Genomic DNA, 25,585 nt, shown 5'->3' on the forward strand with positions numbered 1-25,585 from the left:
GGGTTTCAGTCATTCCGCCTGCTTTGTTCCCCGCTCTGCCTCTAGGGAGTCCTCTCACCTCTGGCCTGTACCCCAGTTCTTGTGTGCACTAATAAATCTTTTAAAAACAAACATAAAAAATAGAACCTAAGAAGTTTTGAAGGTCAAAGTGGTCGGCGCCTGGAGGGGGCGGCCCCACTCCGGCTGGTCCTGCCCAGCTGCCCTCAGGAGCATCGCCCAGTTGGGAGCCAGGCGGGGTCATCCTGCTTCTGAGGGCTGGAGTGCACAGCCCTGGGGCAGGGCTCTCGGTGCAGATGCGGAGGACCCCCAGCGCAGACACATCTGTTACCTGTAAAAATAAAACCGCCCTTATTTTTACCAACAAATGAGATATTGGGGAAGAGCCAATAAATTGCCGCTCTGGAGAGCAGCCTTGTCGGGGATGGTCCGAACAGGCAGAGGAGCGCGCAGCCGCGGGACAGGGCGGCGGGGAGGGCCGTCCAGACCCTGGTCCCTGTGGAGCAGCCCGCCCGGCTGGGCGAGACCGACGCCTCCTTTGCGCAGAAGGTCCTTTCTGGCTGGACTCTTGCAGTCGGCTGCGGGCTGCTGGCCTTCCTGCCGTGGGCCAAGCTGCCTCCCGGGGACTGGGCGCAAGTGGCACAGCTCTGACACAGGCTGCCCGCTGGGAATGGGGCTCAGGCTCCCCTTTACTGGCAGCCGTGAGGACCCCCGGGTATCAAAGCCTTGCCTTGAAGCCTCTCAGCGCAGGGCTGAGCCACCCAGACAGGCCCAGCCCAAGAGCCAGCGGAGCCACGAGGGAAGGCCGCCTGTCGGCCACAGCCTATGCTTCAGACCGGCCATCAGGAAGCATCCCCGTGAAACTGCTGGGGCCTCAGCAAGGAGCCTGGGCCTCAGTCTCTGGTCAGTGGGCACCCCCGGGGCTCTGCCCTCGCTCTGCCCTTGCTCTCTCGTGCCCTGTGGATAGGCCTGTGGTCCTTGTCTCTCCTGAGGGCCCCAGCGACTGGCCAGCCCTGAGGCTGCCCTGATTCAAAAATTAAAAGGAGCCCCATTTGTGGGTCGAGGAGGCCCCAAGGGCAGGGTGCCCCACAGGGAGCGGGAGCCCCCACAGCCCCTGCCTTGGCCCGCCCGCCCCCTCCTCTCTGGCCATGCGCTCCTGCTCCCCACGCTGCCCGGCCGGCTGCTGTGCTGCGGAGGTAATGGGCTCCCTGCGCCTTTCTCACTCTGTTTCATTGACCATAGTCGTTTTTGTTTTTCTTTTATTTTTTTTAGAGGCATGCTTTATTTGTTTGTTTGTTTGTTTATTTGTTTGTTTGTTTTGTTTATACAAGCCCTGGGCACAGGCAGAAGCGCGGGAGGGTGAGAGAATCCACCAGGGCCAGAGTGGGGAGCAGAGCAGGCAGAAGGACCGAAGGACACCGCTGAGGGGAGCAGCGGGCGGCAGGAGAGGGCTGCGCGCCATGCGGGACCCTCCTCCGGGGCCGGGGAGCAGCCGGGGATCGAACCGGCGCCGCAGAGGCCGCGGGCAGCTTCGCCGCCCGGCGCTCCCCCGCCGCGCCCCCGGGAGGCCCCGCATTGGCCACAGTCGTTCCCAATGGAAGCTGACAGCACAGACCTCCTTCGTCGTTTGGCCACTTGTACCCATTTCTCCGAAGGGCGCAGCAACTTGGCACGTTTCCATTTTACTTTTCAGGATCTGTCTCCGCACCGGGACCCCGGCCGGCCGGAGGTGCGGGGGCGCCAGGAGGATTCGCAGGGCCGGCGGGAGCGCGGGCAGCTGGCCACGCGCAGCGCGAGGGGCAGCGGGAGGCAGGAGCGGCCGGGCCCGGGGGCCGCCCCCGCGCGCGGTCCCAGCCCCGACCGGCCGCCCCGCGGCAGACGAGCCCGTCGCGCCCCTGGGGGCTCCTGCCGCCCGCCGGCCCTGGCGGGGGCTGTCCGCGGCAGTGGGGGGCAGGCGACGGCGAGAAGCGCGCCGGGCCGGCCGCGGGGGGGTCCGGGCGCGGGGCAGCGGGCGCGGCGCTGGCCGGAGCGGGGAGTCCCGCAGAGCGGCCGCCAGTCCGGGCCTTGGCCTGCCGGCCCCTGGGGCCGTCGCCGCCGCCGAGCGCGGGCTCGGACGGCCAGTGCCCAGGCCAGGAGCGCGCCCCGCAGGGCCCTTTTATAGGCCGGCGCGGGCCCGGATCTGGAAGGGGCCAATCAGATGTGAGCTGCAAACTGATTGGTGCTCAGTGGCCCAATCAGGCTTGTGGGTGGGGCGCGCTGAGCGAGGATATAAGGCAGGGTCGCGGCCCCAAGGACAGGCGCGGCCGCGGGAGACTGGGCGGGGCGCCGCGCGTGGGCCCGGACGGAGGCGGCCCTGTGTGCGCCCCCCGGAATGGGCCCGCAGGCCCCGCGCTCCGCCCCCCCGCCGGGCTGTCGGGGCGCCTCCGCCGCCCTCGGTGGCCCCCGCGCGCCTGCTCCGCTCCGCTGCGCGAGCCCCGGCCTCTACGCTGTCGCGGCGGCGCTGCTGGAGGCCGGGCTGCCCTCGGTCTGGCCCCCCGGGGGCCGCCCCCTGCCCTCAGCCCACGGCCCCCGAAGGCGGCCCGGCGCCCAGCAGGCCGGAGCCCCGTGCGCGGCGGGGCGGCCGCCCCACACCCCGCGGGCCGCCCAGGGGCGCCTTCCCCGGGCGGGGGCGCCCCGCGGCGGCGCTCAGGGACCTCGTCTGGGGTCCGGCCTGGGCGGCCTGTCCACCCGTCGGGCCCGGCTCGCCGTCCAGCGGCAGCCGCTGCGGACACGGCGCGTCGTCGCCTGACCGGGGCCGCCGGCCGTCGCGCGGCCGTGCCGGGAGCCGCTTCCCCGAGCCGCGCCCGCGCCGACAGCCTCGTCCTTCCCGCGGGAGAAGCCGGGCCGCACCCCGGACGGGCCTGGGGCGCCCCCGGCCCCGGCCCCGGCCCCGCCCCCGCGGGAGCGGCCCCTCGGCCGGGGCAGCGGCGCCTCCTCCGAAGCCAAGAGCCGCGGCCCGGCCCCGCCAGCGGGCGCGACCGCCCCTCCCGGCTGAGCCGCCGTCCCGGGGAGCGGGGGCCGGCGGTGGGTGGCGGCCGCCCCGCGCGGGGCTCGGGGGCTTTTTGCTCGGGAGGGGCCCGCGGCGCCCGCCCCGACGCCCCAGAGCGCCTCGCCCGGGCCGACGGGAGGGCGCCGTCCCCGAGCTCGCCCTTTCCTCCCGGCGCGCCCCGCCGCCGCCTCTGGGGCGCTGTCGGGGCGCGCCTGCCCCCGGGCCTCGACCCCGCGGCGCGGCGGGGCGGGCTGCGGGCGGGTCCCCACTGTTGCCTGGGGCCGGGATTTCGGGCCGAGCTCGGCCGACACGAGCCGCTGGGGCCGACCGGAAGGGGCGCGCCCTCGCCCTTCCGGGCGCCCAGACACCCCCGGGGCTCCAGCGCCCCGGCCCGTCCGCGCCCCGGCTCGGCTCGGGCAGGGGCGGGGCGGGGCGCGCTGCGCTGCGCTGCGGGCGGCGCGGCGGCTCCGGTTGCCCGGCAACCAGGCGGCCCGCCCCGCGCGGAGCCGGCGTCGTGGCCTGCGAGGCCCGGCCTGCCCCGCGGCGCGGACTACAAGCCCCACAATGCACCGCCCACCCTTTCCGCGCCGCCCGCGCCCGGCGCGCCCGAGACCCCGCCGGGCGACGCGCCGCCGCCGTCCCCGCTCCCCGCGCGCCGCTCTGCCGGGGCCCGCCGTGCGCGCGCTGGGGCGCGGCGCGAGCGGCCGGGGCGGCGCCATGCGCAGGGGCGAGCGCCGGGGCGCCGGGGGGCCGCGGCCGGGGTCCCCCGCGCCCGCCCGCCCGGCCCCGCCGGAGGAGCCGCCCGACGGCGCGCCCGCGGCCCGAGCGCCCGGGCCGGGCGGGGGCCGCCGCAGCACCGAGTCCGAGGTCTACGACGACGGCACCAACACCTTCTTCTGGTGAGCGCCGGGCGCCTCCGGGCCGCCTCCGGGCCCGGCAAAGTCACCTCCAGCCGCCGCGCCCCGCCGGCTCGGGGCCGGGGCCGCGCGCGTCTCCGGGAGCTGGGCCGGCCCCTCCGTGCGCGGCCCGGCCTCCCCGGCCCTGGGCGCTCGGCCCCCGGCGGGCGCGCGGGCGCCGTGGCCTCGGCCCAGCCCCGGAGAGACCCGGCCCCGGGGGGCCGCGGGGAGCGGCTCGCGGGCCGGCGCTGGGGCCGGTCCCGCACGCTCGCGGGCGGGCGCGGACCGGGAGCCGCACGTGGGGCCCCTGCGCCCCGGCCTGTCAGCTCTGGGGGGGGCTGGGCCCGCGTGGGGGGCGGCAGCGGCTGCAGGGCCGGCCGCCCGTCCTGCCGGGCTCGTGGCCGCGGAGCCGGGGCTGGTGCCCTGTCGCTGGAGCTGTCGCCGGGCCCAGCTGTGGCCTCTCCTGGGGGGCCACACCCCTCCAGCCTGCAGGGTTGGGCGGGGGCCTCCCCCACCCCGGGGTGACCTCTGGAGACTGGCCTGGAGGGCGCGCGGCCAGGCCTGCTCCGGTTTTCCCATCCGTGCGGCACACTTGGGGTCCCCCCGGCCAGTTTCTATGTGGGGGATACAGCAGGGAGCCCGTGGGCGGAGGGCTACCCGCTGGCAGAACCCCCACCCCGCGGTGGTTTCTGCAGAAGCACCAAGCAGCAGCCCTGGGACCCCTGTCCAGGGGCCTCAGTCCCTGGGAGTGGACCCCAGCTGGCTGAGCTGACCTGTGAGGAGAGGGAGGGCTGGTGAGGGCCTGGCCGGGGCCTGCGCCCCCCTGAGCAGGGGAAGGGCCCAGGTGCTGACTGGTCGCCACTGGGATTTGTGGGAAGGGATTCTACAAACTTGCATTTTAGGGAATTCTAGGGCATCGCCAAGAATTCACTTAGAAGCTTAAAAGTTTGCGTCTGTGGACATTACTTCGTGCTCCAAGCTCCTCGAAGGGCCATTTGCATGATTCATAACTTTGTTTCTCGGGTTTCGTTTTCAAAGACTGTTGGGCTTCTTGGGGTGCATTCCAGTGGCTGGAGGCTGCGTTCCCTCACTCTGTGTCCACACGGGGGCCAGGTCCCCGGCGCCCCCCCGGGGCCACGGCAGGGCAACCCCCAGCTCATGCCTGCAGGTCTGAGGGGACAGAGTGTAGGGCAAAGACATGTTTCTCCAACAGGACACGTCTGGGGAGGCCCCCCTGCAGGTGCCCTGGATGTGGCGCTGTGTGGGCCAGAGGGCCTGTCACTGGGCGTCACCAGGGTTCCGAGCGACCCCTGTGTCCAGGCGAGGGGCGTCGTGGCCGCCATCTCCACGCAGCTGGAAGATCAGTTGGGCGGAAAGTTTCTTAAGTTAAATGTCCACTTGCCGCCCGTGGCCGCGCCCAATGGAGGCCGAGCTGAAGGCCATGGCATGGGCATCATCAGTGGCCGGGGTGGGCAGGCAGGGGGGCGAGGCCACCTCTCAGGGGCAGCTCCGCAGCAGCGGGCTTTTGGGGCGCTCTCTGCACCCCACCGGCGGCATGGGGCTGCGCCCTCGTTGGCCTGGTTGTGTGGAGACCCCCAGGGAGATGTCACAGCCCCAAAAGACAGGAAGCAGCCGTTTTTCTGGGAGGGCTCAGGTGGGTGCTGCAGGGACCCCACACGGGCCCCACACCTTCCAGAAGGCACTGCCCGGTGCCAGGGCTGCCCCACCGGGCTCGCTCCTACAGCCACCGGGGCTGGACAGACGTGGGGCGCTGGGGGTGACCGGGCCTGCGGGGGCGGGCAGAGGGTGGGTCACCCCCCCCCCACTCTCAGATGAGGCTGAGTGGCGCCTCCCAGTGCCGGTGCCGGCCGGGCGCGCTGACCTGGGCTCCCCGCAGGCGGGCGCACACCCTGACCGTGCTCTTCATCCTCACCTGCGTGCTGGGCTACGTGACGCTGCTGGAGGAGACGCCGCGGGACACGGCCTACAACACCAAGAGGTCTGCGCCGGGCGGGGCTGCGGGCAGCGTGGCCTGTCCCGCCCGACCCCTGCGCCCCCGCGGCGCACACTGAGGCTGTTCTGTATTTGCAGAGGCATCGTGGCCAGTATCTTGGTGTTCTTATGTTTTGGAGTCACACAAGCCAAGGATGGGCCCTTCTCCAGGCCTCACCCAGGTAACGCGCGTCTGCTGGGGCCCCTCTCTCGGCCGCCCGCCCCTCGCCCCACCCGGCCCCCTCGGTGACGTGTTGCTTTTCTGCCCCGTGAGGGGCCCGTGTTTCTTGGTGATTTGGAAAATACCAAAAATGTAAATAAACCCCCCAGAAGAGCCCTGTGAGTTGCGGCGAGGACCCACCAGGCCGGCGCCCTCCTCGCGGGGCGGTTTCCACTCCCGCGTCCTCCGGCAGGTCTTCGCTTTACCGAGAGCCCGGGGCAGACGTGTCGCGCGGGGCCTTGTGGCCGGGAGGGGTCTCGGCCCAGGCGTCCCTTGCTGGTCAGCCGCTCTCGCCGGAAGGCTCTGGACGCCCCACGCGAGCCATGGGGAAGGCCGGCTGACCCCGCCATGGTCACGGCCGGGATTGTGGCGCGGGTGCCGGTGGCCGGGCCGATCCGCCCCGAGCCTGTGCAGAGGGCCGCGCCCTGGGGCCGCGTGGTTCTCTCTGACTCGGTGCTGTTTCCTCGCCAGTTTGACCCGCTGGCTCAGGAGCCTCGCCCCGGCTGTCTTGGGAGCTCCGCTGGCGGCCCCTGGGTGGCCTGGGAGCCCCGGGGGGCGGGGAAGAGGGTGCCCTGGGCTGTGGGAGAGGAGCAGGGGGGCGGTGACCCCCCACCCTCTGGGAGCTGCCTGACTGGCTGCAGCCCCCAGGGGCCGGTCCCTGCGAAAAGGCCTCCCCCTCAGAATTCCCGTCCCGCTGCGGAGCCCCGAGAGCTAGAGTGGGGCCTCCCTGGTGCCGCTCGGCTGGGCCGTCCGGGCAAGGAGGGGGCATGGACCCCGCGGTGCCGCGGACCAGCACAGCAGTGAACGATGAGGCCGTCTCAGGGTTGAGAGACCGCAGGGTGGTCAGGGCGTCGGTGAAAGAAATGACACACAGACACACTTCAAGAGTGAAAATCTGAGTGTCATTCTCTTTGAGCGGGTGACCAGTATGTATATGTTCTCTAACGGCAGAGGAACGGCGAGCATCGGTGAAGAAATCCGCTTGCTTTCAGGGTTAGCTTATCATTGACAGGGCGTGATCTACATCTGGGCCCGGCGCAGTCCTAAGTAGTCGGGCGATTAATTTTTCTTTTTGTTTTATGTGATTTCTTTTTGTTTTAACTACTCACTACCACTAAATCACTATTAATTAGCACGGGTGAGTTTTACTTTTCACAATGTAATATTTTTATCATTAAGATTAATGCTGACAAGGCTAAGCACACAACAGAGAAGTTATTAAGCTAGCAGCTCTGTTAATACACCGAGTCTAGTAACGTTTCATTTGAATTAGCCTCGTTATTAGATTTCGTATGTTCTTTTTAATCAGCAAACCAATGACCTTTTTTGACAGAGAAAGAGAAAAGATTTTAGAGAGACAGTTGTAGTAGAATGAAGTTTGTGGGTCTAGAGAAGGCGAGATAAGGTTCTGTGCGGACAGCATTCCCCTAGTGGCTCCTGGGGGTCGTTATCTTTCCACAGGCGTCCGTCTTATCTATGTCTTCGGGGAGTTTGCTGTTCTCCCCCTGCGCGCTGGTTGTCCAGCCGGACCTAGGGACCGTGGCGCAAGCCATTAGCCCTAAGGGTCACTGCAGGGGGAGGTGCAGCACCGCGGTGTGCAGGAGTGTCTGAGCCGGCCCACCGTGTGGCCAGGCAGGCGAGCGGGGGTGCAGGGAGGACTGTGACGGGGAGAGGCCCGTCCCAATGGGTGCTGGGGAGAAGCGCTCCTCGGAGCCTCCAGCCCCTCCTGCGCCGGGCTCCCCACACTCGTGCATACACCCTGAGGCTCTGCTGCAGCTCTTGACCAGGAAGAGTTTTCTAGACTTTTCCATCCTGCCTGACATGAGGCGCCTGGAGTCCCGTTCGGGGCACCTGCCCTGTGTCTGAGGAGGGGCTTGACCAGGGCAAGTCCACCTTGGGGCTCTGGTCCGGTCCTGCGGACGTCTGCACCCCACCCGGCCACGGGAGGGGCCTGCGGGCTTCACGGACATGACAGGGGAAAGGCAGGCCCGAGGCCTTGGGCACGCAGGCTGCGGTCCTGGAGGGTGACGCTGCTGTTCGCTTCCGGAACATTTCCCAGTGGGAGATGGACGCCTTCCCTGGGCCCGTGGGAAGTGTGGGGGCCGCGGAGGACAGGCTTGGAGGGACAAGGCCCTTCCGGCGGCCGCCTCTGCGGTGAGCGCTGTTGGGCGCGTCCACTGGACTCAAGGGCCGCCGTCACCAGGCCGGGCTTGTCCTGGGGCTCAGGGTGGGTTTAGCGCGAAGAGACAGGCTGGGCCTGGCCACGTCAAGAGCAGAGTCAGTGCTGAAACGTAGAAAACTGAAAATGCTACCGCGATCAAGAGGCAGCGGCCGCAGCGGGGGCCTCCTCGCGCGCTCAGAGGAGACGCCGCGTCCCGTGGTGGGAGAGGCTGGGCTCCACCGGCGCCTGCCTGGGCCTCTGCGCCAGACGGGAGGGAGAAGCAGGACTTGGGTGGTGTGGAGGGATGCGGAGCAGCAGCAGCGGCCCAGGGAGAAGCCGAGTTTGAGTCTGAGCTGGACCCCGCCCCGCCCAGCCCTGCGCGGGCTGCCTAGCCGAGTGGGCGGCGCGGCCAGCCTGACGCCGTGCCCCTGTCCCGCAGCCTACTGGCGCTTCTGGCTCTGCGTCAGCGTGGTCTACGAGCTGTTCCTCATCTTCATCCTCTTCCAGGTAAGTGGTTTTCTTGGCTTCATAAACTGGGGACTGCAGTGAGGACATGGCCTTGGCGGGTGAAAGGTGAGTGGGGAGGAAGCCAGGCTGAGCCCCCACGCCAGTGGGCAGGGGTGTCCAGAAGGGCCATTACGGGCAGGCGGTGACCAGCACTTCGCACCTGAGGCTCCGCCTGGAGACTCAGCTTGGGGGATGCCGGCGGCCGGCGTGGCTCGGGCCTGCCTGAGGGCCAAGCCTGGGGCGCTGCCCAGCTTGTCCCAGCCAGTGGGTGCTGGGCTCGGTCTTCCTATGGCCCGTGATGGTCTTGCCCCCGTGCTCACGTCCCGGCTGCTCCCCCACACCACGGTCAGAGAACTGGGGCCGGGACGCACCTCTACACCTTCCTCTCACGGATGTTCCTTGTTCCGGTTACAAAGAATTTAGTGGAGTTTCTTCCGTCCTAACCCTGGATGGGCGTGAGCGCCAGTGAGATGGTGGGAGGCCCGGGCTCGAGGCAGCAGCCAAGAGGTTAATGCCCAAAACCAAATCAGGTGCTGTTGGGCTCCTCCTACACAAGAGGGGCCTGGAGCCAATCAAGGGACAGGCCCCAGTAGGGGACAGGTCAGTGTGGGTCTCTCCCACATGTAACTGCTCAGGCCTCGGGCTCAGGGAACAACCGTGCAGATTGATTTACCCCGCAAACAGGGAGACAGGCTCATTGTGGCCACACGGGGTGGCCGCCTCCCCCAGGTGGCCTCAGTGATGGTCACCACCGGTCACCAGGAGTCTGGACAGCACTGGCTAGTAGGGATAGTCACTGTGGGTCCCTAGAGGTGCTGGCAGAGAGCCCCAGCGTCACAGCTCTGAGAGAGGTTGGGTGACACCAACAACAGTTCTTTGAGCCGCCAGGACGGGGCCTTGGGGCTCCTTTCATGGGTGGAGAGACTGGACGGAGGCCCCGTCCCTGAAAGGTCTTCAGCTCCTCTTCCCTCGCCTGAGGTCAGTGGCCGGATGTGGCTTTTCTTCGTCCTTCTCTCAGCATCTGGTCCTCCTCTGTTCAGAGGCTGGAACAGTGTCTGGCAACCCCCTCTATGTAAGTAGGCCAGAGACCCTGGCCTATATCCTCTCTCAGGGAGCCCCACCCACAAGTCTGATTGGACCATTTTTCAGTCCTGTGGCTGATTGGGCCATTTAGCACCAGTAGCTCAGAGCTCACACCTGATGGGCCCACTCCACAACCCAGGCAGTGCACATAAAAGGGCTTTGGCTGAGGCAGCTCCTGGTGTCACCAGGGGCACTGGAGCCCATGGCTCCCTTTTATCAGATAGTGGTATCCACCATGCGCATCTTCTGGTTTGTGCACCCACCAGGTGTTGAGGAACATTCAGTTGCATCTGGTTTGGGACCATTAGGAACACAGCTGTCTGGACATCCCTGTGGACCAGGTAGCAAGAGGGCGTAGCAGGAGGCGCACCCCGCGGGGGTGGGGACTGTGTTGTGCTGCCCCTTCTGGGACTCCCATGCCCCATCCCCTGCAGCCTGGGTTCGGCCTGGGTGCTCTGTTTTGGCCTCTCTAGCAGGTGCCCGCTGCGTCTGGGTGGCATCCCCTAGCGCCAGCAAGCACAGGTGGATGCCCGCTTTGCTGAGTTGTTCCAGTGTTTCAGCCTTTCATTTATTTATTTTTAATTATTTTTTAAAGATTTATTTATGCATAGAAGAACTGGGGTACAGGCCAGAGGTGTGTGGGGGATGCACACAGGCCTGAGACTAACAGTGACAGCCTGAGACTAACCCCGCAGCCCCCAGGGAGGCTTGTTTTGACCTTCTATGGCCACTGGCTTGTCTGTAGTGCTGCATTGGGGCAGCTTTCTAGAGCCTCAGCTGGGCCACGATGTCAGGTGCCCCACCAGGGCTGTGCCACCCCTCTTCACCAGCAGCGCTGGCCGCTGTTCTGTGGTAATGGCAGTGGGGATAGCACGACTCAGTGGTTTTTGTCTAATGCCAGGCTGAGATTTTCTTCGACATTTTAGTTTTGTTTTTTGTTTAGGTCCCTCATTGATGTTGAGGTTTTTTTTTTTTGTTTGTTTTTTTTGTTTGTTTTTTTTTTTTTTTAAGATTTTATTTATTTATTTATTTATATCAGCACTGGGTACAGTCAGAAGCGCAGGAGGGTGAGAGGATTCACCAGAGCCAGAGCGGGGAGCAGAGCAGGCAGAAGGACCGAAGGACACTGCTGAGGGGAGCAGCGGGCGGCAGGAGAGGTCTGCGCGCCATGTGGGACCCTCGCCCGGCGGCTGGGATCGAACCGGCGCTGCAGAGGCTGCGGGCAGCTTCGCAACCCAGCGCTCAAATGCTGCGCCACTGGGGAGGTCCAATGTTGAGGTTTTTTACATCTAAAAGCAATCACAGGGCCTCCCCTGGTGGTGCAGCGGTTGAACACTGGGCTGTGAAGCTGCCCACAGCCTCTGCAGCGCTGGTTCGATCCCCGGCCACCAGCGAGGGTCCCGCATGGCGCGCAGACCTCTCCTGCCGCCCGCTGCTCCCCTCAGCAGTGTCCTTCGGTCCTTCTGCCTGTTCTGCTCCCCGCTCTGGCTCTGGTGAATTCTCTCACCCTCCCGTGTCTCTGACTGTACCCAGTGCTTGTATAAATAAATAATAAAATAATAATAATAATAATAAAAGCAATCACAGACTCACAAGAAGTTGCGAAGAACCACACAGGGACTCGGGGTACCAGGTCCCCATGGAGACCTCTGTGCAAGCAGAACCAGCTGGCCTGGCACAGCCCGTGGAGCCTGCACCTCACACCAGTTTTATGTGCACACACACGAACACGAGTGTGTTTTTTTTTTTTTGTTTTATTACAAGGCCTTTTTAAATTTTAATTATAGTAAAGATTCACAACATTTATCATTTTAGCCACTTTTGGTGAGCAACTGAGGGGTCTTGGGCACCTTCGCAAGTCTGTGCTGTCCCCCCACACTAGCTCCAGAACCTTCCATCTTCCCAGTGGAAACGCTGTCCTGACACTCTCCCCACCTGGCCCCGCTACTCTGGATCTGACGCCCCTGGGTGCTCTGGGGGCCACCCTGTGCTGCTCTGTGTCACCTCGTGCCCCGGCCCCTTGGGTCCTGCAGGCGTCCGCGCGCCCTTTGCAAAGCCAAGCAGCATCTGGTGTGTGGACACGTCTCACTTCTTCAACTGCTGGTGGACACTTGGGCGGCCAATCCTGAGCAGCGCCGCCATGGCTCTTCCAGAGACAGGCCCACGGGTGGGCTTCGTGGCCTCATGGCCTGTCTGTGTTTAGCGGATTCACCCGCACCCCTCGCCCCTGCCAGTATGGGCCCTCCTCTGACCCGACTGACGGTCGGGGACCGGTGGTGGCGTTCACGGCCTCACGGGCCTGTGCATGTCCACTTGGGAGACGAACTTGATTTATTTTGCTAGGGTCAGTATTTTATTTTGTACTAATTTACATTTTCTATGTTGAAGCAGATCCACAGAATGGCATCAAGTTCCCATTAACCGTGTACCCAGCTTCCCTGCTGAGTCACACGTGAAGTTGGTGCATTTGATAAATGAGCCAAGGCCAGACTAGCCCTTAGCAATGCCCCTAACCCATCCCGGCCAGTCGCTCCCTGGTGCCCACTTGCTGCCCGTGGGTCGGTCAGTGCTCACATCTCCTCGGGCCCTCTGACCCGTCCAGCAGAGTGGACGGCCGGGATTTAGTGTCTAGGCCCTCAGGTGGTGGGACCTCACCTTCGGCTGCCCTGTCCTCTTGGAGTGCTGGCCAGGCCCCCGCTGGGTGCGCACAGGGTCTGAGTGAGGCTGTGGCCAGGACATGGTTTTTGGGGCCCAGAGCACCAGCTCCTCCGCCCCCCCCCCACCCCCATAGTAGCGGACTCTGAGGTTGTTGTACGTGGAGCCGTTTGCCTGATTTCATCCTGGCAAGGGGCAGGGCCCTGGCCCATCAAGGGGTCAGGACAGGTCCAGCCCACTGACCAGGGTGCTGGCTTTGCAGACCGTCCAGGATGGCCGTCAGTTTCTGAAGTACGTTGACCCCAGACTGGGGGTCCCACTACCCGAGAGGGATTATGGGGGCAACTGCCTCATCTACGACCCCGACAACAAGACTGACCCCTTCCACAACGTCTGGGTGAGGCCCAGCCCCAGTGTGCCTTGAGCACCGGCCTCTGGGTGCTGCTTTCGGCGGGACCCCACCCCTCACACTGACGAAGCTCAGCACCCCAGCTGGGCCAGCGTCCTGCCTAACCTGCGCCCTCCTTGGTGCTGGGTGTGGGGTGCCCTGCCCTAGTCCAGAGGCAGCTCAAGGCATGTCTGGTGTGGGACAGCTCGGCGCCCCTGCTCTGGTCCTGGGTGCTGGCGGGGGTGAGGGGCCCGAGGGGCCGGGGCTTGCACGAGGCCTGCACTGTGTCGCCCACAGGACAAGCTGGACGGCTTCGTGCCCGCACACTTCATCGGCTGGTACCTGAAGGTGAGGTGGCCCGGCTGCCAGGCGCGACCCCTGGTTTCGGGCCTGCCCTGAGTGTCCCTGTTGACCCTGGGTGGGGGTGAGGCCTCACGGCCGAGGCGCGGGATGGCCCAGCTGTCCAGAGTTCCCCCTGAGGGCCCTGGAACCTGCCTGGGAGCTCGGGTTTGGGTCAGCGCGGTGCCGGCCGGTTAGAACCCTGGAGACCCGGCCTGCGGGCTGGGGACGGCCTCTGAGTGGCGGGCGCCTGGCCGCAGACACTGATGATCCGGGACTGGTGGATGTGCACCATCGTGAGCGTGATGTTCGAGTTCCTGGAGTACAGCCTCGAGCACCAGCTGCCCAACTTCAGCGAGTGCTGGTGGGACCACGTAGGTGTGCGGGCCGGGCGGGGCGCCCGCGGCGGGGGCTGCGGGCGCGTCTCAGCACCCCCCGCCGCCCGCAGTGGATCATGGACGTGCTGGTCTGCAACGGGCTGGGCATCTACTGCGGCATGAAGACCCTGGAGTGGCTGTCCCTGAAGACGTACAAGTGGCAGGGCCTCTGGAACATCCCCACCTACAAGTAGGTCGGCCGCGCCGCCGGCCCGGCTCCCCGGGGCCCCCCGCGGGCGCCGCGGGCCGCCTGACACGCGTGTCGCAGGGGCAAGATGAAGAGGATCGCCTTCCAGTTCACGCCCTACAGCTGGGTGCGCTTCGAGTGGAAGCCCGCGTCCTCGCTGCGGCGCTGGCTGGCCGTGTGCGGCATCATCCTGGTGGTGAGGCCCGCCCCCGCCCCCCCCCGCCCCGCGCGCGCGGCCCCCGCCCACCGCCGCCCCGCCCCAGTTTCTCTTGGCAGAGCTCAACACCTTCTACCTGAAGTTCGTGCTGTGGATGCCGCCCGAGCACTGCCTGGTCCTGCTGCGCCTGGTCTTCTTCGTGAACGTGGGCGGCGTGGCCATGCGGGAGATCTACGACTTCCTGGACGACCCGTGAGCGCGCGGGCGGGGCTGGGGGGACACGCCCGGGCGGGGGGCAGCGGCCGCGGTGCCTGCCCGGGCCGGTCTCTTCGCTGCTGACCGCCCGCCCCGCGCTCCTGCTCCGCAGGAAGCTGCACAAGAAGCTGGGCCAGCAGGCCTGGCTCGTCGCGGCCATCACTGCCACCGAGCTGCTCATCGTGGTCAAGTACGACCCGCACACGCTCACGCTGTCCCTGCCCTTCTACATCTCCCAGTGCTGGACGCTCGGCTCGGTGCTTGTGCTCACCTGGACCGTGTGGCGCTTCTTCCTGCGGTGAGCCGGGCTGGGTCCTGCGCGCGCGCCCGCCCTCCCGCGGGCACCCCGTGACGCGCCCTCGGCCCCCAGGGACATCACCCTGCGCTACAAGGAGACCCGGCGGCAGAAGCAGCAGGGCAGGCCGCCCCCCGGCAGGGCTGTCAGCAGCGGGGACGGACACCAGGCCGGCCCCCACGACACCCCGGGGCCAGCGCCGGCGAGGGAGGGGTCGCCAGCACCCAAGTGACCTGTGACCTTCAGCCAGCGGCCCGCCAGGAACCCCGGGCCGTGTCACCTCCACCCTTCGCGACTCCAGCTGGGCCACAGGGTGTTGTCCCCAGCGACCGGCCACCTCCGTCAGGGGCACCCGGCACATGCATCTGAGCTGCCCACTAGCAGGGTCGGCTTCCCCAAGACCAGGTCCACGCTGAGCACCCCTCAAAGGCACCCCCTTCTCCACTCCTTGGGCTACCAGTCACCCTACCACCCCAGAGCAGCCCACGCAGGTTGAGAGGCCGCTGCCAGTGCCTGAGGTCAGGAGGGCTTTGGGGGTCTCCAGCCCGTGTGGGGGTCTCCTCCAGGAGCCAGAGGAACGAGTACAGCCAGGAGAAGGCACACCCCCACTTTGAGGCTCCCTCGCCTCCCCCACCCCAGGGGCAGCCACAGGCAGGCAGCCACTTGGGGGCCTGCCTACGGAGGGGACAGGCTGGGGGAGATGCCCATCCTGCCCAGGACCAGCTCCAGACACACAAGTGCCCGGATTTCCAGACCCCGCCACCCGGCTGAGGTCCCTGCCCCCACAGCCGGGGCTCCTGGCCTCAGAAGAGCCTTGTTTCCCTTGTTGCCTCCTCCTTTGAAGAGGTTTCCAGAAAAGACCAGAGCACCCAACACCGCCACATGCCCCCTGACACATACTCGCCCCTGCCCCACATTCCTCCTGCGCACACACGTGCTCTGGCACCTTCCTTCCTGCGTCCAGGAGCTGCATTAGGAAGCACAGCAGGGACACGAGGGCTCATGGCACAGACTGGGGCTCTGCCCAGGCCCTTTGAAGGTCCCGATCACTCTCAACTACCCTCCACCCTGAGTGGGGAGATGGTGCCCTGCTGAGAGGTGGCGCCGTCGCCCTTGGGTGCGCCCTGGTCTCTGCCCAGAGGGCTCTGGGTGCTGCCCCCGGCAGTGTCACATGGTGGCCCTGGGCTGCAGAGCCAGGTGGACCCCACTCCCACCCCGAGGGAGCCAGCCTCTGCAGGTGGGGCCTGCAGCTGTGGGTTCCCAGCAGCTCTTGGGGTGCCCTTCCAAGCTGGTACCTCAGATGAAGGAGGGGCCCTTCCTGTCAGAAAGTGCTTTAATGATATAAAAGTGAATTTCCGCAGTTGGGCTGTGAGTGTTTCCCTTCAGAACCAGGACACCCAGAGAATGCGTGGGGGGTGGGGCAGGGCGCGCGTCAGTAGATGATCTTCAGGCCTGGCTTGCTCTCCTCCAGGGCTTGCAGGCGGTCCTCTACGGCCTCCGTCCAGTAGATGTCGTACAGGCTGGGCAGAGAGGCAGGGGTGAGCCAGTGTCCACGCGCCCTGCTCAGCCCCCACACCGCACACCCCCAGCCCACTTACACCATCTGGGTCAGGCTGCACTCGGGCTGCTCCAGGCTGCCCAGCAGCTGCAGGACGCCCGGGTCCCCCAGGCCGTTGTTGCTGAGGTCCAGCTCACGCAGGCTGCGGTTGGCCAGCAGGAGGGAGGCAAAGCTGCCGCAGCTGCTGTCCGTCACCTCGCAGTCCGACAGCCTGGCAGGGGAGGCGGCGGTCAGGGCTGCGGTGGGCCCCAAGCCGAGCCCCGCTCCCACAGGGTCTCGCGGGACCATCCCAGCCTTTGAGGCGAGGGCTCAGGAACTGGGGTCCCCTGCCCACAGGGCAGCCAAGCGCTAAGCCTCGGAAGACCAGGACCCAGCCGTCCAGGGCAGGCAGGCCGGGGCCAGGGTGGAGGCCCCGGTCCGGGGCCTGGTGGGGAGGGACGGGACGCGGGCTCACCAGAGGGTCTGCAGCTTGGTGTCCGGCTGGCTCAGGCCCTGGCAGAGCAGCTGGACGCCGGCGTTGCCCAGCGGGTTTCGGCTCAGCTGCAGCTCCCGGAGGTGCTGGTTCTTGGTCAGCATCGAGCTCAGGTGCTGGCAGGAGGCGGCCGTGAGGCCACAGGTCTTTACCCTGCGGGATGAACGAGACTGGCACCGGGCCCCTGCCCGGCCCACCTGCCGCCTGGGCCCCCCCTCCCCCCACCGTGCTCACCACAGGGACTCGAGCTGGCAGCCGGGGTCCAGCAGGCTCTCACACAGCAGCCGCACACCCTCATCCCCCAGCGCATTGTCCGCCAGGCTGAGCTCCTTCAGGCTCTTCTTGGCCCTGAGCACACGGCAGACCTCCCTGCAGCCCTCGGCCGTGAGGTCGCACTCCCAGAGCCTGGGGGCAGCGGGGCGGTCAGTGCCTCTGCCCTCCCAGAGGGAGCCTGGCTAGGCAGAGCCCCACGGCCACCCAGCAGAGGCCCCTCACCACAAGGTCTTGATCTGGGAGCTGGGGCCCAGCAGCGCCGAGCACAGCTGCGCGATGCCCGCGTCGCCCAGCGGGTTGTTGCTCAGGTCCAGGTGGCACAAGGAGGCTTTGGAGTCCACAAGGGCACCCACGTCCTCACAGTTGCTTGAGGTCAGGCCACAGCTCTCCAGACTGGGGGACAGGAGGACAGGGAGCCGTGGGGCCCTGATCACGCCCCCCCGCCCCTGTTCTCCTCCCCCAACTCACTTGAGCAACTCGAGCTGGCAGGGGGCGGCGGCCAGGCCACGGCACAGCGCCCGGGCCCCTGCCTCGCCGATCTGGTTGTGGGTCAGCACCAGCTCCCGGAAGCCAGGCTTGGTCCCCATCGCCGAGACCAGGCGCTCGCAGCTGGCGGCCGTCAGGTCACAGCACTGCAAGCTGGGGACAGGCCTGCATCAGGGCCGGCAGAGGCGTCCACCCGGAGCCCTCTGGGGACCCGCGCAGGTCACGGGCCCCTCCCCGTGGTTCCGGACCGGGAGCCAGACATCACCCCAACGGGGCCTGCCCACCCCACGCCCAGGTGCTTCCAAAGGGCCCGCCCTGGCCGGCCCCACGGCAGGTGCCAGCCTAGGTGGGTGTGGGCCGGGGTGCACAGGACGGGCGGGGCGTACGCACTGCAGCTTCTCCAGGCGGCACTGAGGGTCCAGGAACCCCTCGCAGAGCAGCTGCAGGCCCGCGTCCCCCAGCTTGTTGTCGCTGAGGTCCAACTTCCGCAGGCTGGGCATGGAGCGCAGGGCCGCGGGCAGGACCCTGCAGCTGGCCTCCGTCAGGGAGCAGCTCTGCAGGCTGGAGTGCAGCGGCCGTCAGGGCGAGGAAGCCGCAGACCAGGAACAGGCAGGCTCGGGCGGGAGCCAGCCCGCCCCCAGCAGCACCCAGCCCAGGGTCTGTGGCTCCCGCCTCGCGGACGGTCGCACTCCAGCCGCCTGCAGGCCCCGCCCCGGCTGGGAGCCGCCCCAGATCAGACTCACTTGAGCTTCTGGACCATGCAGGTGGGACTCTGCAGTGCCAGGAGCAGCTGGCGCACGCCGGCGTCCCCCAGCTCATTGTAGCGAAGGCTGAGCTCAGCCAGGGAGGGGTTGGCCCGAAGGGCGGCACTGATGTCCTGGCAGTGGGCCTCGGTGAGGCCACAGTCTTCCAGCCTGTGGACAGGACGCGGGGCGGTGGGTCGAGACGCCTCACGGGCTCACACCAGGACAGTCAGGGCCAGCCGGCGGCCGGGTGGGACTAGGACGCTGGATGCTGCGGGCGCCGCCCCAGCAGGAGGGTCCCGACTCCGGGGAGAAAGCCAAGCGTGCGAGGAGCCAGCATGCAGAGTGCCGGGCTGGGCCCCCGCAGCCGCGGGGCCACCAGGGCCACGAGCAGGGCGAGGGCGGGGCTCGGCGACCCGGCGCTGACGCCACCTTCATCCTGACCACGGTGACGCAGGGCCAAGGGAGGGCCAGGCCTGCGGGCAGGATGGCCGTGGCAAGCAGGAAGGAAGCAAGAGCTGAAATTCCCGGCCGGGCTGGAGGCCGCCGCCATGACTGTGCAGCACGGCTCGCTGGCGGGCGCGGGGATCCCCCGTGACAGCCGGAGGGGAGAAGGGCCACCCGCCGGCCCCCGGGGTGCTCAGCAGGGAGGAGCGGCAGCTCCAGCCTCTCAAGGGGCCACCTCGGGCCCGGGCAGTGCGGAGGCCGCCCGGGACATGGCGGGGCAGGCGCCACTCACACCCCAGCCGCCGGCCAGGGTGATGGTGCCCGCTGGGGCCCCGGGGCCAGGACAGCAAAGGACACGGAAAGCTGGGGGGGGGGCCACTCCACGGGTGCTTCACCTTGACCGGCGCCCAGCGTGGGGCAGGCAGGACCCCCAGACCCCACCAGGCCACGCCAGGAGCAAGAGCAGGAATAAAGCACAAGAGCCACGTCTCGGGTTCCGGGAAAATGACAAAATTCACTCCGTGCACCCGCAGGTCAAGGGCTTTGGAGCGCACACCCCCCCACCTGGGGCGCCCCCCCGGCCCGCACCCACCTACCTGACCGCCTGGTGCTGCTGGAGCTGAGGGACCAGCTCTGCCCACTGCGCGGCACTCAGCTGCTGGCAGTGCACGTCCAGACTCATGGCGGGTGAGGAGGCACGCTCTGCGGGGGCGGGGGGAGGCGCTGAGCCGGGCCACGCCGACAGGCCAGCGGCCAGCGCGCGGAGCGTCCCAAGCAGGACCCCGGGGAGGCTAAGGTCTGGGGAGAAGCTCGACCCCTTCTTCCACCCTGGCCTCCAGGATTAGAGAGGGGGGAGGCAGCAGGCGGCGGCCCCAGCAAAGGCCTCCACTGGCTGCAGCACTAGGGACGCCTGAGGCCCTGGGGCAGAGGCCACTCACCTGTCGGCCTCCATACCCGGCTTCCCCTCTGCGGGCCCTGCACTCACCCCAGGACAGGAAGGCCGCAGGCCCACGCCCCAGGAGGCCCCAGGAGGCCCCAGAGCACCGCAGGGGGTGGGACCACTGCCCAGGGGCCAGCAGAAGGTGGGGAGACAGGCCCAGAGGCTGGCCCTCACGGGTGTGTCCACAGAAGCGCCAACCTCCCGCACCGTGTCCTGGGCGGCCGCGGCGGGCAGCTGCTCCCCACAGCCCCGCCCTGGGGGTGGGGGCCGCCTGGGGCAGGGAGCCCAGGGAGGAGTCAGGCTGAAAGAGGCTTTCCCGCCGCTGCCCCTGGAGGGGCCGCCGGGCGGGGTGACTCAGCCCCGGGGAGGTTCCTGGTTCCCGGAGAGCCGCGCTCCCTGGACCGGGCTTGGAGGCAGCTCCCGCCGGCGCCGGCACCGCCCAGCCCACCGCGGGGACCCCAGCAGCCCCAGGCGGCCGGGCGGAGGCGACAGCGGCGGGGCGGGGCGCGGCCCCGGGCCTGACCCAGCCGGCCGGGAGGGGGGCGCCGGCGGGGGGGCCGCAGGGCGTCACGAGCCTCGCCGGGCCGCGGCCAAGGGTGGGGTGCGCGGGCCCTGCGCGGTCGCCGCCCGGAGTGCCGCCCGAGCGGGCCGCGGGGCTCCCGGCCGGGTCCTCTGCGGGCCGCGGGGCTCGTCCGCGCCGCCCCCGGATCCAGCCCCGGCGCCGGGCCGCGGGCCGCGGTTACCTCTGCGGGGCGCGGGGCGCGGCGCGGGGCGCGCGGGGCCGCCCAGGGCCGCCGCCGCCCGCCGCGCCCAGCCGAGGCTCCGCGTGTCCGGGCCGGGCCGGGCCGCCAGCGCCGCTCTGGGGAGGAACCAGCCGCGCTCAGACCCGCCCGCCGTGCGGGCCCGGGCCGGGGGGGGGGGGCCGAGGCCGGGCGGCGGGGCCCGGGAGCCCGCGGGCCTGAGCACCCGCGCCCGCGGTCCGGCCCGGCCTGGGGAGCGCGCGGAGGCCCGGCCCGCCCGGCCCGCCCGGCCCGCCCGGCCCGCCCGGCCCGCCCGGGACGCTCACCTGGCTGGGGTCCGCGCCGCCGCCGCCCGCAAATGCCCGGCCCGAGGCGGACGCCGGCGGGGGCGGGCCCGGGGGCGGGGCCGGGGGCGGGCCGGGGCGGGGCCGGGGCGGGGCCTGCGGCGGGGACGCCCCGCGCCCCGGCTCCTCGGGCGCGGCTCGTGGGCCCGGAGCTGCCGCCCCGCGGACGGCCTCCCCCGCCTCGGCCCCGCTCGGGCCGCGCGACGCGCTGCCGGGGCCGCCCGGGCCGGGGCGCGGCGGTGCCACGGGGGTGTCGCCGCCGGCCGGGCCAGCGTCCCCCGCCTGCGGAGAGGCCCGCCCGTCGTGGCGCTCGGCGACTCCGCCAACCGCACGGCCTGCGCGTCCGGCCTGAGCGCGCTCGGGCTCGTCGCCAGGCGCGGGGGCAGAGCGGCGGGGCGGCCGCCCGCCCCCCGCCCCGCCCCGCCCCGGCCCGCCCCGGCCCCCCGGCCCCCCGGCCCCCCGCCCCCCCGCGGGCCTCCGCGAGCCGTCAGAGCCCAGAGCGGCCCCCCCCCCGGCCGAGGCGCGGGAGCGAGAGGGCCCCGGGCGCGGTGACCTGAGGCCGCCGGCGATGGGCCGGGGCAGAGCCGCCCCGCCCAAGGCCCCCCCAGTCCAAGAAGAGGCCGCGTCTGCTCGGGCCACCCCCCCCTGCGGAAACGGACGGCGTTCTGGGGCGCAGCCAGGGAGAACAGCACCTCGCCCCCACCCGGCTGTCAGGCGCAGCCTCCCCAACCCTCACACCCGTCACCCGCTGCCCTCTGGAATGCACCCACACAAGCACCCGCCGTGGCACTCTCAGGTCACCCCGCTGGCCTCAGGGCCCATCCCGCAGTTCCTGCGCCTGAGGAGCGCACAGGCCTCAAGCCCACAGCGCAGGCCCTCCGGGACACGAGACGTCAGGAGGCCGGTGATGCATGCTGCTCAGAATGTGGGACGTGCAAGGTGAGAAAACAGGGCACAAGAAAAATGGAGTCAGGGTGCCGTGCAGCCTCCGCGCCCGGGGGGGTGTGGGGGAGGCCCAGCACCCGCCAGACGTGGGGTCCTGCAGGCTCAGCAGGGCGAGGCAGCGGCCAGCCAGGCACGTGGGTGGCTGCCCACATGGAGGCCTCTGCTGACCAAGCCGAGGCCGCCAGCGTGACAGGCTCGAAGGGACGGTGGTATTTTTGCTTTTGCTTTTTTCTTCAAAGATCCCTAACAACCAGGCCAGCCAAACCAGACAAGGGAACCGGCGTGCTCAGGGGCAGGGCCCCTCTGACCAGGGCCCAGTGGCGCGGACGTGGCAGGCCCGGCCAGGGTGGGGCTGGGGGCGGCTCTCGGAGGACTGGCGCACAGGGCTCCTCCGTGGGGAAAGGTGTGGCTGGGCCAGCCCCTGCTGGGCTCCGGGGGCAGGGGCTGGGGGGGGCACTAATGTAGGCTCAGTGATTACAGGCAGATCTCCGAGGGGCGGGCAAACTCCTGCCATCGCCCCAGAGCAGGTGCAGAGATGCCCACAACCACAAAAGGCGCCCAGGAAGTTCTCCTCAACGGCAGGCAAAGAAGAGGGTGCTGAGTTCCTGAGACGCCTGCAGCCTGAGGAAGTGATTCTGCACAGAACCAAGGGGTGCCAGGAACCCCACACTGCCAAGGGGACACCCAGGTTGTCTGTTCTAGGGGCTCATGCCACCTGTGTGTGCAGAAAGGCAAAGCCCTCCAACCCCAGTACCGTGCTCAGGGAGTCGTTCACAGGCAGAAAAGGAAGAGGGGAGAGAAACACAGACCCCTCATTGTCACAGATGCACCTTCTGAAGGGGGTGCCGTTCCCCCCGCCCCCCGCCCCACCCGACGAGCTCCCAAGTGCCCCGGGCAGGCTGAGCAGCCCAGGGAGGCCCTAGAACACAGGGGCAGCGCGGCTCATGCTTCTCTGCCCAAGCCTCCGCGGTGCTGCTGGGAAAGAGACTCAGGGGGACCCGTGGGTACGGGGGCCATGTCCTCGCCCTCAGCAGCCGTTACCCTGATGAGGCGTCTCTCCCCAGCTCTCTGAGGCCTGCCTCCTGCGGCCCCGCCAGAGCGCACCTCAGGCCTCAGCAGTTTTTCTGACCGACCAAGGTTGGGCATTTTCCCACCAGGAGATGGGCAATTTAAGGGTTTGGGGATTTGGGGGCAAAGTAGAGGAACTGGGGTGCAGGCCAGAGGTGCAGGGGAAGGTGGGAGGATCCACCGCTGACAGCTTCACAGCACTGAGGCTTAACCCCTGTGCCACCAGGGAGACCCCGTTTCTGACTTTCCTGCGAGGAGCAGGCACTCGCCGTGATGGGAGTCACAGCGCTCCCGGGGCTCCGCTCAGGTGTGGCGGCCCCGCCCGCCCACAACGCTGACCTGGGATTCCAGCTCCCGGCAGGCCAGGGCCAGGCTGCCGACGGGGGCACAGGAAGGTGGGCACACGGTGGGAGGGGCGGGCAGAGGAGGCCGGGAGGCTGCTCCTGGCCACTGCTCTTGGCGGCTCAGTGCTTGGGGGGCTCTGGGCCACAAGGGCACTGTCACCCTGGTCCTCCCATGGAGCCAGCTTGCAGGACATCTTGCCTCCTGTGTCCTGCTCCCCGGGCTTGCCCCCCTTCGCCGTTCCTGTCCCTGCGGCCTTGACTTCTGCTGGCAGTTTGACTCTCAGGCCTTAGTGGCCCTGCTATGGCCTAGCCCGTTGGGCATTTGCCCATGAAGGGTGAGACTGGAGTTTGACTGTGTCAGCATGTGACCAAGGGATGCCCGGGGACCCCAAACTATTAAGGGGGGTCACACTGTAAAAGGGATTCTGTCCTGTGCCCCACAGAGGCTAGGGAAGAAGAGTTCTGCTGTGATAGATCTTTTCTAGAACAAACATGCAGAGAGAAGAGAAAGGTGTATATTCCTAGTAAGTTTCCCAATAAAACCCTCAAATTTGGGGCCCCCCCTGGGGTATAGGGGATAGTCTCAGATTGTGAATGCTGTGGCCTGAGTTCGATCCCCGGCCAGGGCGCGGCAGACCTCTCCTGTCTCCCGGCTGCTCCCCTCAGGAGTGGATTTCAGTGGATCCGCCTTCTCTGCCCGCCCCCCCCCCCCCGTCTCTGGTGAGTCCTCTCACCCCCGCACCTCTGGCCTGTACCCCAGTTCTTGTGTGCATCAATAAACAAAATAAACTTTTGCTTTTTAAAGAAAAGTCTCAAGAAAATCGGCCGCTGTCCAGGGGCGGAGGCCGGGCCTTCCGCGGCGCCCACCCGGCCACGTTTCCTCGCGGGAAAGCGGGCAGCACCACCGCCCCGACGCCGCCGCTCGCGCGGCAAAGGTCTCTGCAGCCCCCGCCGCGGCCGGGCTCGGGCCGCTGTCCGGCGCGCGGAGCCGCACGGCTGGCTCATCCGAGAGGCGACGAGGCGGCGCCCCGGCCCCGAGCAGAGCCTCCGCGGAGTCCTGGCCCCGGGCTCCGAACAGCGAGGCGCGCGCCACGCGGGGGCCGAGGCCCCCCGGGATGCCGCCCCCTGGGGCGGGCGGGAAGAGGGCGCCGGGCGCGGCTCCCAGGGCGGCCCGTCCCCCGAGCGGCGGCGGGGGGGGGCGGGGCGCGCAGCCCCGGCGGCCTCGCGCGGACCCCACGGCCGGGGCCGGCCCGGGCGCAGGCGCACACCGCGCGGCCGGGACTCCCGGCGAGCCCCGCGCGGGCGCGCACGCGCAGACGCCCCGCCGGCCCGGGCCCGGGGCGCGCCTCTCGCGGGCTCAGCGTGGGCTTCGGGGCGCGGCGCCCGCCCACAGCCCGCCCCGCAGGCCGCTTTACTCGCTCAGCGGCGGCGGGGAGCGACTGACCTCCAGACGACCAGGGACGGCCACGGCCCGTGAACGACAGGGAGAAGGGCCACGGCGCAGGGGGCGGGGCCAGGGCTGGGCGTCGCGCAGGGGTGACGCGCGGGGCGGGGCCGGGCGGCCCCGTCATCTGTTGCCAGAGCGGCCTGGCAGGTTCGCCCGCGCGGTGAGGCCGGGAGCGAGCGCCGCCCACGGACAGGTGCGGGCGCGCCGGCCGCGCGAGGCCGCTGACCCGCGGCGCTCACGGCAGCGGCGGGGCGCTCGCCCGCGCACAGCAGCAGCGCTCGGTGGCGGCACCTCTGTGGAGCCCGGGGCCCACTCGGGGTGTCAGGCGCGTCCCTGGGCTGGGACGGGGGAAGGAGCCGGTGGGGGCCGCCCCCCCTTCCCGCCCCGAGGGGGGCAGCACGTGACCGGCTCGCGCGCGGAGGAGCGAGGGGCCGCGGGGAAGTGGACAGCGAGGTGCCCCGGGGCCAGGCATCTGCGCCCTGAGGCGGGGCGGCCCCGTGCAGGGGCGAAGCGTTGGGCGCGGAGGCGGCCGGGGCCCCACGGGCACGGGAGGGCTGTGCGCAGGGGGGCCCGGGGCCCGGAGGAGCCCGAGGGCCGTCGCCGCGGCCCAGTGGACACACAGACGGGGGCCCTGCGCCCTCACCAAGGGCCAGGCCTGTTTCTGTGGGAAACCTCCCTGCCCTCCTGAGGATGCAGGCAGCCGGACCTCCTGGACCTCCTGGGGCCTCTCTGGACCGACCCCCACCCCAGCAGGCCCAGGGAGCTGGGCAGGGTCTTCCCAGGCAGCCAGCTGACCTGCGCGTGGGCCCCACCTGCAGGACACACCTGACTGACCTTCAGGGAACAGCCGCCTCAAGTGAGGCTGCCCGGCAGGAGGGCAGGGGAGGGGAAGACGGTGGGACTCAGTTCTGGGAGGCCTTTGGGGTCTCAGAGGGTCTCCCAGATGGCCTGGGGGCTAGACTGGGAGCCCCAGGGGTGTTTGAGGGTCCCAGAGGAATGGGGGTCTCCGCAGTGACTGGGAGGGAATGTGAGGGTCCCAGAGAACTCAGGAGGGGAAGCCGGAAGTCCCAGGGCACCGGGTGGGGGGTCTCAGGGCCCCAGGGGAGGGGTTGAGCCGTCTGGGGGGGGGGGCTTGGGGGATGGGCTGGAGTTGGGGAGGGGGCGCCCTTCTCCTTGGGGAAGAGCCCAGGAGCTGTCGTCCAGGAGCCGGGACACCAAGGACAGTGAACTCGAGCCCAGCG

General features: G+C 68.9%; 2 protein-coding genes across 4 annotated transcripts; one reads left to right on the forward strand and one right to left on the reverse strand.

The window, feature by feature from the left end:
- The first annotated feature begins 3,593 nt into the window (after positions 1–3,593).
- PTDSS2 (phosphatidylserine synthase 2) lies at positions 3,594–15,956 on the forward strand. Its single transcript, XM_037517315.2, has 12 exons — positions 3,594–3,924; positions 5,819–5,920; positions 6,013–6,095; positions 8,734–8,801; positions 12,802–12,936; positions 13,225–13,275; positions 13,527–13,640; positions 13,715–13,833; positions 13,912–14,026; positions 14,094–14,239; positions 14,355–14,540; positions 14,613–15,956. The coding sequence occupies exons 1-12, from the start codon at positions 3,743–3,745 to the stop codon at positions 14,767–14,769; spliced, it is 1,458 nt and encodes a 485-aa protein (XP_037373212.1). The 5' UTR covers positions 3,594–3,742; the 3' UTR covers positions 14,770–15,956.
- On the reverse strand, positions 14,729–24,404 carry RNH1 (ribonuclease/angiogenin inhibitor 1). 3 transcript variants are annotated; one of them, XM_037517316.2, is made up of 10 exons: positions 24,342–24,404; positions 19,113–19,218; positions 18,070–18,240; positions 17,717–17,887; positions 17,309–17,479; positions 17,063–17,233; positions 16,802–16,972; positions 16,550–16,720; positions 16,136–16,306; positions 14,729–16,057 (listed from the first exon to the last, which is right to left on the reverse strand). In XM_037517316.2, the coding sequence occupies exons 2-10, from the start codon at positions 19,196–19,198 to the stop codon at positions 15,970–15,972; spliced, it is 1,371 nt and encodes a 456-aa protein (XP_037373213.1). In that variant the 5' UTR covers positions 19,199–19,218; positions 24,342–24,404; the 3' UTR covers positions 14,729–15,969. The 3 variants fall into 3 exon arrangements, with proteins under 3 accessions (XP_037373213.1, XP_054553391.1, XP_037373214.1); XM_054697416.1 differs by lacking the exon at positions 24,342–24,404 and adding an exon at positions 20,523–20,563; XM_037517317.2 differs by lacking the exon at positions 24,342–24,404 and adding an exon at positions 19,502–19,680.
- Between the last annotated feature and the right edge of the window lie 1,181 nt (positions 24,405–25,585).

This window comes from Talpa occidentalis, unplaced genomic scaffold (genome assembly GCF_014898055.3).
Source record: "Talpa occidentalis isolate TD23 unplaced genomic scaffold, MPIMG_talOcc4v2.1 talOcc4.17, whole genome shotgun sequence".
NCBI classification, from domain to species: Eukaryota; Metazoa; Chordata; class Mammalia; order Eulipotyphla; family Talpidae; genus Talpa; species Talpa occidentalis.